The 18,073-nt window shown below is 46.0% G+C and overlaps 1 protein-coding gene across 2 annotated transcripts in view; it reads right to left on the bottom strand.

Moving 5' to 3' along the window:
* chek1 (checkpoint kinase 1) overlaps positions 1-14,381 on the bottom strand; it is a 42,614-nt gene extending 28,233 nt beyond the window's left edge. Inside the window, exons 1-5 of one of the 2 annotated variants that reach the window (XM_078198856.1) lie at positions 14,244-14,381; positions 11,846-11,934; positions 10,717-10,940; positions 5,228-5,292; positions 2,079-2,148 (exon numbers count right to left, since the gene is read on the bottom strand). In XM_078198856.1, coding sequence (XP_078054982.1) covers positions 2,079-2,148; positions 5,228-5,292; positions 10,717-10,940; positions 11,846-11,910 — 424 coding nt within the window. In that variant the 5' untranslated portion in view covers positions 11,911-11,934; positions 14,244-14,381. Of the gene's footprint in view, positions 1-2,078; positions 2,149-5,227; positions 5,293-10,716; positions 10,941-11,845; positions 11,935-13,393; positions 13,509-14,243 lie in introns of those variants that run through there. The other variant, XM_078198857.1, reaches the window with a different exon arrangement.
* Between the last annotated feature and the right edge of the window lie 3,692 nt (positions 14,382-18,073).

Here is an 18,073-nt window from a genome sequence, read left to right as displayed (position 1 = left end):
ATTTAAATTCAATAAAAATATCTTGAATTAACAATCTTTCACAAGGTGCCACATGGTAGGTTGTTGCATAAAGTTAAATCTCGCGGGATCCAGGGTGAGGTATCTAAATGGATACAAAATGGTTGTAGAGAGTTGTTTTTCAAGTTGGAGGCCTGTGTGCCTCAGGGATCAGTGCTGGGCCCACAGTTATTTGCCATTTATATTAATGATTTGGATGGGAATATAGGGGGCATGGTCAGTAAGTTTGCAGATTACACCAAGATTGGTGGCATGGTGGACAGTGAGGAAGGTTATCTCCAATTGCAGCGGGATCTTGATCAATTGGGCCAGTGGGCTGACGAATGGCAGATGGAGTTTAATTTAGACAAATGCAAGGTAATGCATTTTGGTAGATTGAACCAGGGCAGGACTTATTCAGTTAATGGTAGGGCGTTGGGGAGACTTACAGAACAAAGAGATCTAGGGGTACAAGTTCATAGCTCCTTGAAAATGGAGTCACAGGTGGACAGAGTGGTGAAGAAGGCATTCACCATGCTTGGTTTCATCGGTCAGAACATTGAATACAGGAGTTGGGACGTCTTGTTGAAGTTGTACAAGACATTGGTAAGGACACACTTGGAATACTGTGTGCAATTCTGGTCACACTGTTATAGGAAGGATATTATTAAACTAGAAAGAGTGCAGAAAAGATTTACTAGGATGTTACCGGGACTTGATGGATTGAGTTATAAGGAGAGGCTGAATAGACTGGGATTTTTTTCTCTGGAGCGTGACAGGCTGAGGGGTGACCTTATAGAGGTCTGTAAAATAATGAGGGGCATAGACAAGGTTGATAGTCAATATCTTTTCCCAAAGGTAGGGGAGTCTAAAACTAGAGGGCATAGGTTTAAGGTGAGAGATACAAAAGTGTCCAGAGGGACAATTTTTTCACACAGAGGGTGGTGAGTGTCTGGAACAAGCTGCCAGAGGTAATAGTAGAGGCGGGTACAATTTTATCTTTTAAAAAGCATTTAGATAGTTACATGGGTACGATGGGTATAGAGCAGTGGTTCCCAAAGGGTGCGGCGCGCCACACTGGTGCGGCGAGAGAGGATGGCAAGTGTGGCGGGAAGATTCAAGGACAATCAAAGAAACATTTAAACATGGTTTAAACAAGCATTGTTCTATACTTTCTGGATGTCCCATGATCATATTATAAAGTAGTTGTGTTCTATGTTATGAATCAAGCACTGCTAGGAGTTTTTTTTTGTTTTTGAATGTATTTCTTATCAATAAACAATTAGGTGTGGCGCGAGCAAATTTTTATTCTGAAAGTGCGGCCCAGTGAAAAAAGTTTGGGAACCACTGGTATAGAGGGAAATGGGCCAAATGCGGGCAATTGGGATTAGTTTAGGGGTTTTTAAAAAAAAAGGGTGGCATGGACAGGTTGGGCCGAAGGGCCTGTTTCCATGCTGTAAACCTCTATGACTCTACTGATGACCATGAAGCCATTGTCCAAAAAACCCATCTGGTTCACTAATGTCCTTTAGGGAAGGAAATCTGCCATCCTTACCTGATCTGACCTTCATGTGACTCCAGAGCCACAAAAATGTGGTTGACTCTCAACTGCCCTCCCAGGGCAACTAGTGATGGGCAATAATGCTGGCAACGCCCATGAATGAATAAAAAAAAGTGGAGACTGGAACAGCAGCAGCTCGGAAGTCTGGCCTGATATCCAGCAGGACAGCACAGCTGTTGGCTCTCTCTCATCCTATTGCTGTGGGAGCCCAATAAACTCTTGCACAGAATCTGACTAAGCCTTCCATCAGCTAGTTATCAGAACCCGTCAGACTGCTGGGGAATCCTTTCACCACTACCTACTGTGCTCTGAGGAGAAAAAGGAACCTTCTCTATCACATCTTTCATTGTGCTTCCCACATCAGTTACACACCTTGCGCTGCCCATTACTCATGGTATTTCTGTTGTAAAAGTACAGCTCAAGTTTTCCCAGAAATTTAGAGAGTGCGTCACATAAAAAACGATTGGCTTTTGTGTTTTCTTCATCATTAAAGAAGGTGTTTTGTCATTACACACTGTACCTCTGTCATCGAGCAGCAGATTCTCGGGCTTGATGTCCCTGTGTGTAATTCCAATACTGTGGAGGTATTCCTAGAAAAAGGCAAAGGCAGAGGCTTTTATTTTGAATTAAATGACAGCTCTCTCCAAATCTCCAGGCTCACACAAAAGATAAAAGAGACTACAGATACAAGAGAGAATTACAATGCATGGGGTTACGGGGATGGGGCTTGGGGTTACGGGGATGATGCAGGTTCAATTGGCCGAATGGCCCCCTTCTGCACTGTAGGGATTCTATGAAGTCCAAATAGGACAAGTTTATCGATCAGACTGGCAGGGCTAATGGCCCAGATGTGGCTGCAGAACCGCAGCTTGGGACCTCTAATTTACAGTACATCTGATTTGCTTTGGCTTCCAACACTCATTTTGTTTCTCATTTGAAACAGCGAAACACAGTCATCTTGGAACTCTGTAGTATTAGTTGGACAGACAAATCGAATTCTGACAGACAAAAAGCTCACTTAAAATGCATGTGTAAATAGATCGGCATCCCACAATCCACCTTTAGTTACACTGTGTAATGCTACATAAAGAAAATCCATCATTAAATGCATCCCATTCAACACATCAGAATTTTAAAAAATTATAAAATCAACAAGGCAAAGGACTACAAAAGCAATTTGCATTACAAAATCAAAATATTGCAGAGGCTATAAACCTAAAATAACAGAAAATGCCTGGCAGCATCTGCAGGAAAGAGAGTTAACAAGAGATGACGTTTCAGGTTAATGACCTTCATCTGCACGTTCAAATCGAGGAAGGGAAATGCAGAGTCACTAATAGACCAGGTGCAGTTAAGGAAAAGGTAGGGATTGGAAGCAAAGTTGGCAAAATTATTTTAGGGTATGAGCAGGAAGTGGTACGAAATATATGGACAAGGAGCAGTAGGCCTTTCGCCCCCTCAAGCCTGCTCCCCCATCTAATAAGATCATGGCTGATCAGCTGGTAATCTCTATCCTGCCTACTCCCCCAATACCTAACACCCCTTTGTTTCCCAAGAGTCTATCCACTTCTGCCTTAAAAAGACTCTGCTTCCACCACCTTTTCAGGAAGAAAGTTCCAAAGACTCACGACCCTCAGAAAATAAATTCACCTTATCTCAGTTATAAATGGACCACCCCTTATTTTTAAACAGTGATTCCTAGTTCTAGATTCTTCTGCAAGAGGAAACATTCTCTCCACATCTACCCCGGCAAGGTCCCTCAGGATCTGAAAGGTTTTGATCAAGCTGCCTCTTACTCTTCTAAACTCCAGTGGATACAAACCTAACGTCTCCAACCTTTCCACATATGACAACCCACCCATTCCATGTATTAGTCTGGTAAACCTTCCCTGAACTGCTTCCAAAGCTTTTACACCCTCCTTTAAAAAAGGTGACCAATACTGTACACAGTACTCCAAATGTGGTCTCACTGGTGCCCAGTACAACTGAAGTATAACCACCCTATTTTTGTGTTCAATTCCCGTTGCAATAAATGATAACATTCCATCTTCTTTCCTAATTTTTTGCCGTGCCAATATAGTCATCAAACATACATGGCATTTATCGCGAGGGGGATAGAATATAAAAGCAGAGAAGTCTTGCTGCATCTGTACAAGGCATTGGTGAGGCTGCAGCTGGAATACTGTGTGCAGTTTTGGTCCCCTTACTTGCGAAAGGATATATTGGCCTTGAGGGGAGTGCAGAGAAGGTTCACCAGGTTGATACCAGAGATGAGGGGTGTAGATTATGAGGAGAGATTGGGCAGATTAGGTTTGTACTCGTTAGAGTTTAGAAGGCTGAGGGGTGATCTTATAGAGGCATATAAGATAATGAAGGGGTTGGATAGGGTAGAAGTGGAGAGATTCTTTCCACTTCTACCCTATCCAGTGGCTTAATGGTATTGTCACTGGACTAGTAATTCAGAATGCTCTGGGGATCCAAGTTCAAATCCCAGCACAGTAAATAGTGAAATTTGAACTGAATGATGGCCATGAAACAGTTGTTGATTGTCGTAAAAACCCATCTGGTTCACTAATGTACTTTAGGAAAGGAAATCTGCTGTCCCTACCTGATCTGGGTTACATGTGACTCCAGAGCCACAGCAATGTGGTAGAATCTTAAATGTCCCCTCAAGGGCAATTGGAGATAGGCAATAAATGATGGCTCAGCCAGCGACACCCACATCGAATAAAATAAGAACCTGAACAGATTCCTATGATGAATCGCTACATTAAAACACATTTATGGGCGGCACGGTAGCACAGTGGTTAGCACTGCTGCTTCACAGCTCCAGGGTCCCGGGTTCGATTCCCGGCTCGGGTCACTGTCTGTGTGGAGTTTGCACATTCTCCTCGTGTCTGCGTGGGTTTCCTCCGGGTGCTCCGGTTTCCTCCCACAGTCCAAAGATGTGTGGGTTAGGTTGATTGGCCAGGTTAAAAATTTCCCCTTAGAGTCCTGAGATGCGTAGGTTAGAGGGATTAGCGGGTAAATATGTGGGGGTAGGGCCTGGGTGGGATTGTGGTCGGTGCAGACTCGATGGGCCGAATGGCCTCCTTCTGCACTGTAGGGTTTCTATGATTTCTAAGAATGGAAGCTAGAACTAGAGGGCACAGCCTCAAATTAAAGGGGGGGTCAGTTTAGGACAGAGTTGAGGATGAACTTCTTCTCTCAGAGGGTGGTGAATCTCTGGAATTCTCTGCCCACTGAAGTGGTGGAGGCTACCTCGTTGAATATGTTTAAGTCACGGATAGATGGATTTCTGATCGGTAAGGGAATTAAGGGTTATGGGGAGCAGGCGGGTAAGTGGAACTGATTCACTTCAGATCAGCCATGATCTTATTGAATGGCGGGGCAGGCTCGAGGGGCTAGATGGCCTACTCCTGCTCCTATTTCTTACGTTCTTATACCAGAAAGAGAGATAGAAACAAAGACCATTCCATGAATCACCCAAAAAATGTGTTCATGGCTTAGCTCCATACAGGTTCGCAACTAAAACCTTTTTATTTGGAGGAAGCGAGTGGAGTCGAAGGAGAAATTGCTCAATTTAACAACATGTTCAGCTACATGGAGTGGAGATGGTGGCTGGGGATGGACAAGGCCTCCATTCAATGAAAAATTAAGGATACTTACCACTCCAGCTATCAGCTGCTGGAAAAACCTGTGTGCGTCCACTTCAGACATTCCCACGTCAGGTTCTACAGAATTACAAAAATCAAATCACAGCCTTAATTTGTTATCATAGAGGATTACACTGGATAACGTAATTGGCTATTGGCCCAACTAGTCAATATTAGTGTTTATGCTCCACTCCAGCCGTACCCATCTTTCTTTCCAAATCTAGCATCATAACCCTCTGTCTTCTCACTCGCTGTTTGTCTCGTTTCTTTTTAACTACAAACACTGCCTGTGATAGTGAGGTTCACATTCTCGCTACTCTGGGAGAAATTTCTTCTGAATTCTCTCCTGGATTTCTTGGTGTGGAGATGCCGGCGTTGGACTAGGTACAGTAAGAAGTTTCACAACACCAGGTTAAAGTCCAACAGGTTTATTTGATAGCACGAGCTTTTGGAGCGTTGCCCCTTCTTCAGGTGAGTGAAGAGTTGTGTTCACAAACAGGGCATATATAGACACAGACACAATTTACAAGATAATGGTTGGAATTCGAGTCTTTACAGGTAATTTCTTGGTGACTATCTTATATCAATGGCCTCTAGTTATGCTCTTCCCCACAAGTGGAAACATTCTCCCGATATTCACTTTATCAAAACTTTTCAGAATTTTAAAGACCTCTATCAGGCTGCCCTTCAGCCTTCCCCACACCCCCACGCCTCCTCCAAGAGAAAGGAAACCCAGCCAGTCAATCCTTCCTTGCTATGTATCCCCATGGTTTTCTGTATCATCCTTGTAAATCTTCTCTGCACCCTCCCCAGTGCCTCGATAACCTTATTAGAATATGGTGACCAGATAATATTCCAACGGTGGTCTAACCAAGGTTTGATACAGGTTCAGCATATCTTCCCTGCTTCGCAATTCTACTTCCTTACTTTGAATTGTCAGTCATCGGATAATTAAAAACGTGTATAAACTGAAGCACCTCACTTCACACCAGAATTAATCATTTAGCTTTAATCCCATTTTCTAGTTTAGACCGAACATCAGGGCAAAGTTATGGCCTCCAGAATGTTAGGAACATTCCAAATGGAAAGTCCACTCAAACAGGTCATGTAATGAACAAAAATTCATTCATTTTGTTCCTTGGCTGTCCGAGCAAGCTCAGAAATGCACACCCCAGTAATGCCCCTCTACGAGAGGCTGATTCCATTCCAATAGACTACGGTGAACAAAATCCACATCACTTACAAGGAAGACTAATGGTTACAGACAATAAGCAGCTTTTAACATAAAACAGTCAATTGTTCTAAAAATCTACACAGGTTTAGGATCTGTTTAATATTCAGATAGACATTCCTTATAGTTTGTGCTATTGTATAATACATAAACTAGTAATGATTGAAAGCTTTGTATGGCTCATGGAAGTAAAGTCACGAGATACCCTCAAACTGCATCAGCCTTCTGTAACAGGCTGTGAAAAAGACAAGGTTATAGTTCAGTTTAGCAGCAAGGGCCCAACTAATGAAGAATTCCTCAGGCTGCGACTTCCTCCGCACTCTCCATATCAATCATCTTCTCCAAAAATCAAACAATCCTCTCCATTCTTTCACTGACACTTTCATTCTACAGTTAACTGCCTACAGATTACTATCAGCCTCCAGTACTCTTGCAATGCCAAGACTCAATCGCTGCATCCTGACCTCCTCTGTGCCCTGGAAAGGCACGATGAAAGATTCTCTCAATTTCTTAGAAAAGTCTCATGCCAGTCCAACCAATCGATATAGTCTCTTCCTCTAGATAAATTAGGTGGCTCCTCCCATAGTCCCCCAATTTTTGAAATTCTTTTTAAAGTCCACATCAGTGCAATGTGTGAATATCACTCCCATGCCTGGGTAGATACCCAACACCTCATTCACACTGCTGGACTGGAGTCTGATGGAGTATGTGAAATAGAAACAGCAGCAAAACACAGCTGCTCAAGACAGCACCACCATTCAACAAGAAAATGATTGAACTTCTACATAATTCCATCAGCCTGCCCTATCGTTTTCTTAATGCACCAAAATCTACTGATTTAATTTGTGAATATACTCAACATCCACAACCCTCTTGGAGAGAGTTTCAAAAATTCATCAACTCTTTGAGTAAATGGAATAAATCCCATCTCAATCCTAAATGGCCAATTCCTATCCGGAAGCTGTGATTCCGAGTTCAAGACTCTGCAGCCAGGCAACAGCAGCATTAACTCAGAGTGTACCCTGTCAAACATTCAAAGAATTTATGGACCATCACTTCCGAGCTCCCCAGCATCAGATAGGGAGGGGCAGGGGTACTCCAAAAATGCGCTGGGAACCCTGCTTGGAAGTTCACAGGTAAGGTTTGCATGGCAATTGCCCAGAAGTGCAAACCTTCCTGGGGCAATTTTTGCCCTGTGCTGGGAACCATCCGAAAATCTGATTTAAATCACAAACTTCAGATGGTTCCAGGATTATACCAATAGCTGCACAGAAAAAGTCAGAAGAATTAAATCTCTTCAAAACCTCTTAGTTTGTGCTTAACTAATGTATGGGTCCAATTCGACTGCCCATGGAGCTCCCCATCCCCCCACCTCTCCAACCAAATCCTATCCACCTTCTTTGGACATTTTCCTTGTCCCAGGCCTGTCAACTTCAATGGACCTTTGAGCTTGCCTTGTTTACACCAGCTAAAAAAGGCACTTTGATGCTGGTCCTCAAGGATGCGCTGCACTGCCTGGATCTCACCCAGCCTGAGTCTGAAGGCTGGATGAGATAGGTTGGGCACAGAGGGACAATATGACACTAAGTCTCACTCTGAGGATATTCAGGCCCATTATGATCACGTAGGTATCGCCTCTTACCTATAGCCTCAAAAACTTTCCTTCAGCTGTTTGCAGTGACACAGACATACACATGTAACTCAGACATCCAGCAAATGCGCTGGGGTTTTTTTTTTATTTGTTCACAGGAGGTGGGTGTCGCATGCTTGCCCAGCACTTATTGTCCATCCCTAATTGCCCTTGAACTGAGTACCTTCATCTTTACACTTTTAATTCCAGGTTAATTTTCTTTTAATTGAATTTGAATTTTAACATCTGTCGTGGTGGGATTTGAACCCTGGTGCCCAGAGCATTATGCTAGGTTTCTGAATTACTAGTCTAGTAATAATACCACTATGCCATTGCCTCCCCCTTAAATTTAAATTCAATTCAATAAATCTAGTCTCAGTAATGATAAGATTGGTGGCATAGTGGACAGTGAAGAAAGTTATCTCCAATGGCAACGGGATCTTGATCAATTGGGCCAGTGGGCTGACGAATGGCAGATGGAGTTTAATTTAGATAAATGCGAGGTGATGCATTTTGGTAGATTGAACCAGGGCAGGACTTACTCAGTTAATGATAGGGCATTGGGGAGAGTTAGAGAACAAAGAGATCGAGACGTATATGTTCATAGCTCCTTGAAAGTGGAGTCACACGTGGACAGAGTAGTGAAGAAGGCATTCGGCATGCTTGGTTTCATCGGTCAGAACACTGAATACAGGAGTTGGGACGTCTTGTTGAAGTTGTACAAGACATTGGTAAGGCCACACTTGGAATACTGTGTACAGTTCTGGTCACCCTATTATAGAAAGGATATTATTAAACTAGAAAGAGTGCAGAAAAGATTTACTAGGATGCTACCGGGACTCGATGGTTTGAGTTATAAGGCGAGGCTGGATAGACTGAGACTTTTTTCTCTTGATCGTAGGGGGCTGAGGGGTGATCTTATAGAGGTCTATAAAATAATGAGGGGCACAGATCAGCTAGTCAATATCTTTCCCATAGGTAGGGGAGTCTAAAACTAGAGGGCATAGGTTTAAGGTGAGAGGGGAGAGATACAAAAGTGTCCAAAGGGGCAATTTTTTCACACAGAGGGTGGTGAGTGTCTGGAACAAGCTGTCTTTTAAAAAGCATTTAGATAGTTACATGGTTACGATGGGTATAGCAGGATACGGGTCAAATGCGGGCAATTGGGATTAGCTTAGGGGGTTTTTTAAAAAAAGGGCGGCATGGACAAATTGGGCCGAAGGGCCTGTTTCCATGCTGTAAACCTCCATGACTCTTTGACTCTAATGGTGACCATGAAACTATCATTGATTGTTGTAAAAACCCACCTAATGTGCTTTAGGGAAGAAATCTGCCCTTACCCAGTTTGGCCTACATGCAACTTCGGACATTAGGCAATGCCCTCTGAAATGGCTGAGCGAGACAGTCAGTTCAAGGGTGATTAGGGATGGGCAACAAATACTGGCCTTGCCACCGACACCCCATGGAAGAATAAAGAAAAAAAATTAGACGCAGTCAGAACAATATACCACACAAACTGAAGTTAATTGCAGTGCATTCTTAGTGCCCCGGTTGAGATCACCTACCTCAGCACAGATCAAATTGACCTCCACCACCCACAAGGCAACATTAACAACATTTATATAACACTGTGAATATAGTTAAACATTCCAATGTGCTTCACAGGAGCAAAATGTGACACCGAGCCACGCAAGACACAATCAGAATAGATGACTTAAGTTTGGAGAAAGTTTTAATGAACCGCTTAAAGGGAAAAGGTGCAGAGATTTGGAGTGGGAATTCCAGTGCTCCATGTCCACAAGACCTGACTTGAATAGCTCAGTATCCAGTAGTGATTAATCTTGAGGGTGTTAACCAGTGAATCCTGACAGGAATGTCAACATTAAGAGCATTCAAAAGGTTATTGGATAAACATATGGATGGTATTGGAATAGTGTAGATTAGAGGGGTTTTAGATTGGTTCCACTGGTCGGCGCAACATCGAGGGCCGAAGGGCCTGTACTGCGCTGTAATGTTCTATGTTGAAGTGGCTCCAACATTGTAACCAAACCAACATAGAATTCACCAATCCAGAGTCAGCTGTTCTGTCTCATTTGCCTTTTGTTGTCACCGCACTTCACTATTTCCAACATTCTCCTGCCCATCCTCCCATCTTCTACCTTCTATAAACCCACCCAAAGCTCTGCCATCTGAATCCTAACTCGCAGAGTCCCATACCTTCTGATCTACGCTGGCACCCAGCCCATCAACATTTCTTCCTTCTTTACAAATTTCTCCATGACCTTGTCTCTCCTTATTGTTATAACTTTCTCCAGCTACACAACTCTACAAGATATCCACACTCCTCCAATTCTGGCCTCGAGTATTGCCCAATTTTAATCACTCCACAACTACTGGGCTGCTTCTTCAGCTGCCTTGGTTCTGAACTGCAGAATGCCCTCCCGAGATCTCTTCCGCCTCAGTTAAAGCACTCTTAAACCTACCATCTTCCCTAGCTTTCAGTTACTTGTCGTAACATCTCTGAGACTGTTAAAATTTGTTTGATAATGCTCCTGTGAAACACCTCGAGATATTAATGGTGCTATAGAAATAAAAGTAATTGTTCTTCCCGGCCACCCACAGGTTTATTAGTGGCTCCTACCTATTCTGTCAAAGAGTTCCCCTCCGCTGCAATACTCCAGAAACAGGTACTGGATGTTAGCCTCACGTCTATGTCCATAGAAACGGACAATGTTTGGGTGGTTCAACATCTTATTGATGCAGATTTCTTTTTTGATATTCTCGGGGCAGTCGAGAGCCCTTGCAGTGTCCACTTTCTTCACTGCGACCGCCTCCTCTGTTCGCCGATTCACAGCCAATTGCACCCTGCAAGCAAACAGAAGTTACTTAAAATACAATGCAAAGTCCAAAAAAACTTATCGATTTTGCTTCCAATTTCCATCCCTCTCTCGCCTTCACATGGTCCACCTCTGATACTTCCCTTCCTTGACCTCTCTAACCCCATTCCCAGCGACAGACTTATCACCAGTACTCATTATAAACCCCACAGTTACCTCGACCACACCCCGTTTCCTGTAAGCACGCCATCCCATTCTCCTGGTTTCCCCTCCTCCGTCCCCAAAATGCCACTTTCAGCATTAAGACTTCCTCCGTTTCTTGCCCTACATATCTTTATTGCAACCTCCACCTGTCACTGACCTAGTCTGATCCACCCCTCCCATAGTTTATTTCTCTCTCTGAAGACACATACAAACTCAAAATGTTACCTCTGTTTCTCTCTGCATTGATGCTGCCAGACCAGCTGAATTTTTACAGCATTTTTGGTTTTTATTCTAAAACCATTCCATCTACTGCACCCCAGACATTCTCTCTGCCACGTTCGTCCATCGGGAAAAAGATACAAAAGTCTGAAATCATGTACCAACCAACTCAAAAACAGCTTCTTCCCTGCTGCCATCAGACTTTTGAATGGACCTACCTTGCATTAAGTTGATCTTTCTCTACACCCCAGCTATGACTGTAACACTACATTCTGCACTCTCTCCTTTCCTTCCCTATGTACGATATGCTTTGTCTGTATAGCGCGCAAGAAACAAGTAAGCTTTAAAGATTCAGCTAACTTTTCAAGAGATTTTATTTTTTACCAATTTGAGAGGTCCGAGATGTATTTTTTTATTTTAAAAGAGCTCCAACTCTGCTAATTACTCCACAGGAGAGATACATCTACTATTCACCTCCCTGAAGGGCATTGAATAGCAGCTTAGACTTACTCGCCATATGCTCCTTCACCGAGCGTCTGCACCAGATCCCAATCTTCGACAAATGGAACAGCCATCTTCCCAGTCAATCACCAAGAACACTGAAAAACAAACAGTACTTGTTAACACAAGAGAACAAAATTATTAGGTACACAAGATGATCTAACTTTTCTTTTGTCGCATCTGAATAGAACCCCTGATCCAGGATGCTAATCCCTGACACCCCAGCATCCCACTTAAAGCTAAACATTAAAGTAAAATCAAGATACAGACTTTATAGATAATGGAAAGACTATCTGCGACTTTCTTTCCAGATTAGTTTCCTACCTCACTTCCCACACCCCAGCTAATAACAGCAGAGGAAAAAATCCAAAGAGATGGGCACACCGCATTTTGTGTACACATTTCCAAATTTTAGCTTTGAGCTTTACAAGGGCAGTATGCTTATGTTTTAAGATATATTCATAAGCACTCAAGAACAAACTGTTATTTTCATCGATTCTGAGAATCCTTTTCTTTCAAATCAAGTCTTGCACAATTTTTCTGGTTACTGGTGAGGAAGTAAACTGCGCGATCCTGATATGGTTGCCACACTTCAGGCCCAATGTACAAATCCAGTCCACTGAACAATAGTTAACAGCTCCTTCTCCCCCAGCTTAATACACCACCTTAAAAACTACCTTCCAATCACTGCCTGTATCTTTCCATTCCTTAGGACATTTCAGTACAATAAAGGCAGCTAAAGTACATCTCCATGTTGTCATGCCATCAGCTGTACTCCAGGAAATCAGCACCGACAGCATCCCAAACAAAACAGCACCACGGCTACAAATCATCAACTATTAGGATGCGAATAATGGTAAAAGGGAGAAATTGACAGCATTCTAACTCATCTGGAGTATTATGGTGGCACAGTGGTTAGCACTGCTGCCTCAGTGCCAGGGATCCAGCTTCTATTCCCAGCTTGGGTCACTGTCTGCGCAGAGTCTGCACATTCTCCCCATGTCTGCGTGAGTTTCCTCCAGATGCTCCGATTTCCTCCCACAGTCCGAAAGACGTGCTGGTTAGGTGTATTGGCAATGCTAAATTCTCCGTGTACCCGAACAGGTGCAAGAGTGTGACGACTAGGGGATTTTCACAGTAACTTCATTACAGTGTTAATGTAAGCTTACCTGTGACACTAATAAACTTATACTTAAGAAATCACTGCAAAATTGTTCACCATTCATGTGTTCCTTTTCTACTATTACTTCTAGCAACCTCTATATCCTTATTGATGCAAGGCGTTAAAAGACCGCAAGGGAGTAGACACCAAACATCCATTCTCACGACCACACTATAGGTCAAACTCAGGACAATCACCAACTGTCCTGCATTTATGTCTTTCAGTAGAGTCCATGATGTTGAACACAACATCCAACATCGATCAATGAATTTCCTCACAATCAAGAATTTGTGCAACATCAAATTCTCTCAGTAGAATCCCATAAAGAGCTGAGTGCTCTTGATCAATTCAGCACAATTATTTTCCTTCCTTCCTGTATGTGAAAGTCTGATGACCTGTGGTACTATTGAAATATCTTCAGTCTAACAGGCTCCAGTACATCGCCGACACACTGTCTCCTAACATATCTGATGTTTTGCTTGCTTGAGGTCCTTCAATTCCAGCTCTCCCACCACTTTCCGCCAGACAAACGAGATCTTTTCAACTTCTCCAATGAATTTTTGAATATCCTTCTGGTATCAACGTCTGTTTCCTGCTTGTCAAATCCACACAACATTTTAGCATCAGCCCAGAGACCAACCCGACATCAGGGCCCATTCCCTCTGGGCCAAAACCAGAATCCTGCCCTCCCGCCAACTCCAGCAAGATTCTATCCCCCAAACCAGGTGTCGCGCCCCCAACTAGACAGCAACCCCCCCCCCCAACAAAAAATGACTCTCCATTCCGAACTCCCCAAAACCAGGATCATCCCGAATTGTCTCTCAAACCCAAACCCTCCTTTTCCATTCTCCACCACCCCCCCCCACGCCAAACAAATCTAACGCCTTCACCTCAACACCCCCAATCCAGGACCATCCGTGGACTGGCCCACCAAAATCATGATCCTGAACCCACCTCACCCTCCCAAAACCTGGACACTAACCACCCCCCACCAACCACGACCCCTACCATCCCCTGTATCACTGCAAAGCCAGGGCTCCTAACCCACCCCCTTCCCCAAAAAACCAGGGCACTAAACCTCATCCCCCCCAAAACAACCGGACCCTGACCCCCCCCCCAAAGCAAAACCAGGACCCTGCCCAGCTCCCACCGCAAACCCAAAGCCCCCCCAGACCCCCCCCCTCCCCGGTTTCCCCTCTCCCCAGATCACCAAGCGCTCCCTATCCCGGGTGTGGGGCTCCGGACCTGGCAGTGCGGCCGGCTGGCTGTGTGTGAGGGGCGGTGTGAGTCTCTGGCCCTCCTGGGACCGGGTCTCAGTGTGAGGCACCGTCTCTCTGTCGGCGGCTCTCACTCTGTCCACTCGCACAACCAGTCAGTTTTGGCGCCTTGCGTAACTCCAGCACGTCCAACCGACGTCATCGCGCTGCCGGCGTCGTGCGTCAGGCCGTGACGTAACGGCGGCGGGAGATTCAAAGCGGAAGCTGCTGCTGCAGAGATTCCCTGTGACACAGAATGACAGTGCAGAGTGAGGGTGTGAGTGCAGAGTGTGACAGCGCAGAGTGAGAGTGCAGAGTGAGAGTGTGAGAGTGCAGAGTGAGAGTGTGACGGTGCAGATTGAGAGTGTGAGGGCGCAGAGTGAGAGTGTGAGGGCGCAGAGTGAGAGTGTGAGGGCGCAGAGTGAGAGTGTGACGGCGCAGAGTGAGAGTGTGACGGCGCAGAGTGAGAGTGTGACGGCGCAGAGTGAGAGTGTGACGGCGCAGAGTGAGAGTGTGACGGCGCAGAGTGAGAGTGTGACGGCGCAGAGTGAGAGTGTGAGGGCGCAGAGTGAAGTGTGAGGGCGCAGAGTGAAGTGTGAGGGCGCAGAGTGAAGTGTGAGGGCGCAGAGTGAAGTGTGAGGGCGCAGAGTGAAGTGTGAGGGCGCAGAGTGAAGTGTGAGGGCGCAGAGTGAAGTGTGAGGGCGCAGAGTGAGAGTGTGAGGGCGCAGAGTGAGAGTGTGAGGGCGCAGAGTGAGAGTGTGAGGGCGCAGAGTGAGAGTGTGAGGGCGCAGAGTGAGAGTGTGAGGGCGCAGAGTGAGAGTGTGAGGGCGCAGAGTGAGAGTGTGAGGGCGCAGAGTGTGAGGGCGCAGAGTGTGAGGGCGCAGAGTGTGAGGGCGCAGAGTGTGAGGGCGCAGAGTGAGAGTGTGAGGGCGCAGAGTGAGAGTGTGAGGGCGCAGAGTGAGAGTGTGAGGGCGCAGAGTGAGAGTGTGAGGGCGCAGAGTGAGAGTGTGAGGGCGCAGAGTGAGAGTGTGAGGGCGCAGAGTGAGAGTGTGAGGGCGCAGAGTGAGAGTGTGAGGGCGCAGAGTGTGAGGGCGCAGAGTGAGAGTGTGAGGGCGCAGGGTGAGAGTGTGAGGGCGCAGAGTGAGAGTGTGAGGGCGCAGAGTGAGAGTGTGAGGGCGCAGAGTGAGAGTGTGAGGGCGCAGAGTGAGAGTGTGAGGGCGCAGAGTGAGAGTGTGAGGGCGCAGAGTGAGAGTGTGAGGGCGCAGAGTGTGAGGGCGCAGAGTGAGAGTGTGAGGGCGCAGAGTGAGAGTGTGAGGGCGCAGAGTGTGAGGGCGCAGAGTGAGAGTGTGAGGGCGCAGAGTGAGAGTGTGAGGGCGCAGAGTGTGAGGGCGCAGAGTGAGAGTGTGAGGGCGCAGAGTGAGAGTGTGAGGGCGCAGAGTGAGTGTGAGGGCGCAGAGTGAGAGTGTGAGGGCGCAGAGTGAGAGTGTGAGGGCGCAGAGTGAGAGTGTGAGGGCGCAGAGTGAGAGTGTGAGGGTGCAGAGTGAGAGTGTGAGGGCGCAGAGTGAGAGTGTGAGGGCGCAGAGTGGGAGTGTGAGGGCGCAGAGTGGGAGTGTGAGGGCGCAGAGTGGGAGTGTGAGGGCGCAGAGTGGGAGTGTGAGGGCGCAGAGTGGGAGTGTGAGGGCGCAGAGTGGGAGTGTGAGGGCGCAGAGTGGGAGTGTGAGGGCGCAGAGTGGGAGTGTGAGGGCGCAGAGTGGGAGTGTGAGGGCGCAGAGTGGGAGTGTGAGGGCGCAGAGTGGGAGTGTGAGGGCGCAGAGTGGGAGTGTGAGGGCGCAGAGTGGGAGTGTGAGGGCGCGGAGTGTGAGGGCGCGGAGTGTGAGGGCGCGGAGTGTGAGGGCGCGGGCGCGGAGTGAGAGTGTGAGGGCGCAGTGTGAGAGTGTGAGGGCGCAGTGTGAGAGTGTGAGGGCGCAGTGTGAGAGTGTGAGGGCGCAGTGTGAGAGTGCGGAGCGAGAGTGCAGAGTGAAATTTCCTGGACTTTCTTAACTATAGCGTCACCGTAGAGGATCAGGACAGGTTATTGGTGACCTGGAAACTTGAAGCTCTCGACCAGAAGGTGACCATTCGGCCCATCGGGCACACACCGGCTCTCCAAAAGAGCATCTTACCCAGACACTATCCCCATGATCTCATGTATTTACCCTCCTAATTCCCCTAACCTATCCATCTTGGGACACTAAGGGATCATTGAGCATGGCCAATCCACCTAACCCACACATTTTCGGACTGTGGGAGGAAACCGAAGCACCCGGAGGAAACCCACGCAGACACAGGGAGAATGTGCAATCTCCACACAGTCATCCAGGGTTGGAATTGAACCCGGGTCTCTGGTGCTGTGAGTGGTGCTAACCACTGCACCACCCCAAAATCACAGCGCCAGCAACCAAGGTTTGATTCCTGGCTTGGGTCACTGTCTGTGTGGAGTTTGCACATTCTCTCCGTGTCTGCGTGGGTTTCCTCCGGGTGCTCCGGTTTCCTCCTGCAGTCCAAGAGACATGCTGGTTGGGTGCATTGGCCATGCTAAATTCTCCCTCAGTGTACCCGAACAGGTGCCGGAGTGTGGCGACTTGGGGATTTTCACAGTAACTTCATTGCAGTGTTAATGTAAGCCTACTTGTGATACTAATAAATACACTTTAAATGAAGTAAACGGCCCATACAGGATCTGACAGTATCTATGCAGAGAGAAACAGAGTTAATGTCTCAGGTCGTGATTTCAACAGAACTGTGGACAGATTAGAATTGTAATAACTTTTAGATGAAATGAGGGAGGGTGGAAAAAGAACAAAATGGAGGGTCTGTGATTGGGTGCAAAATGGGAGGCGTAACATGCCAAGAGTTTGCAAAGTGAAAGGTCGTGATAAATCTCAATTCATCTCCTTAAAATACAGGATTACATTTCTAACTTGTCCCAGTTCTGATGGAAGGTCACCTCAACTCTGAACGTTAACACTGCTTCTCTCTGCAAAGATACCGCCAGACCGGTCAATCATTTCCAACATCTTCTGGTTTTATTTCCAGCATCTACAGTAATTGCTTTTGGAACAATTTACTCTTAACTGAGCGCCCTGGTTCAATCGACAACACCCTCGGCTCTCAATGAAGTTCTGAGGTTGTGCATTTAAGTCCCACTCCATAACCTGTGCGCGTAAATCCTGGCTGACGCTCCAGTTCAGGACGAGGGGAGTGCTGCATTGTTGGAGGAGCTGACTTGCAAATCACCTAATGGATTAATCAAGGGGGCAAAATTATGCCAGATGGATTTCAATGCAGAGTAAGTGCGAAGTCATTCATTTTCCAACAGAAAGGGATAGATCTGAATATTACTTAAGTCGTGAAAAGTTAGGAATAATGGTGACACAGAGATTTAGGGGTCAATGTACATAGATCAATACACAGTGGGGATAGACTCTATCTGTCACTTTGATAAATGATTGTTCAGCAAGGAAACCAATTGTCCACGGTAGATTGAAGTTGTAAGGTACAAAAATCAGGCATAAAAGCTGAATGATTGTTGGAATATAAATGGGAGAAAGTTTTGTTAGGATTATCCAAAGCCCTGGCCAGGCTATCTCGAGAATATTGATTGCAGTTCTGAACATTACACCTTAAAAATGATATATTAACCTTGGACACAGCAGATTCAATGGAATGGTACTTGAGTTCCAAAGATATGCAGATTAGGTTGATTGGCCATGCCAAATTGTCCCTTAGTGTCCAAAGATATATAGGTTAGGGGGATTGGCAGGGTAAGTACATGGGGTG

The sequence above is a fragment of the Mustelus asterias genome, chromosome 27 (genome assembly GCF_964213995.1).
Source record: "Mustelus asterias chromosome 27, sMusAst1.hap1.1, whole genome shotgun sequence".
NCBI classification, from domain to species: domain Eukaryota; kingdom Metazoa; phylum Chordata; class Chondrichthyes; order Carcharhiniformes; family Triakidae; genus Mustelus; species Mustelus asterias.
Note: the sequence above shows the minus strand (reverse complement) of the source record. Positions and strands in the feature narration are given on the sequence as shown.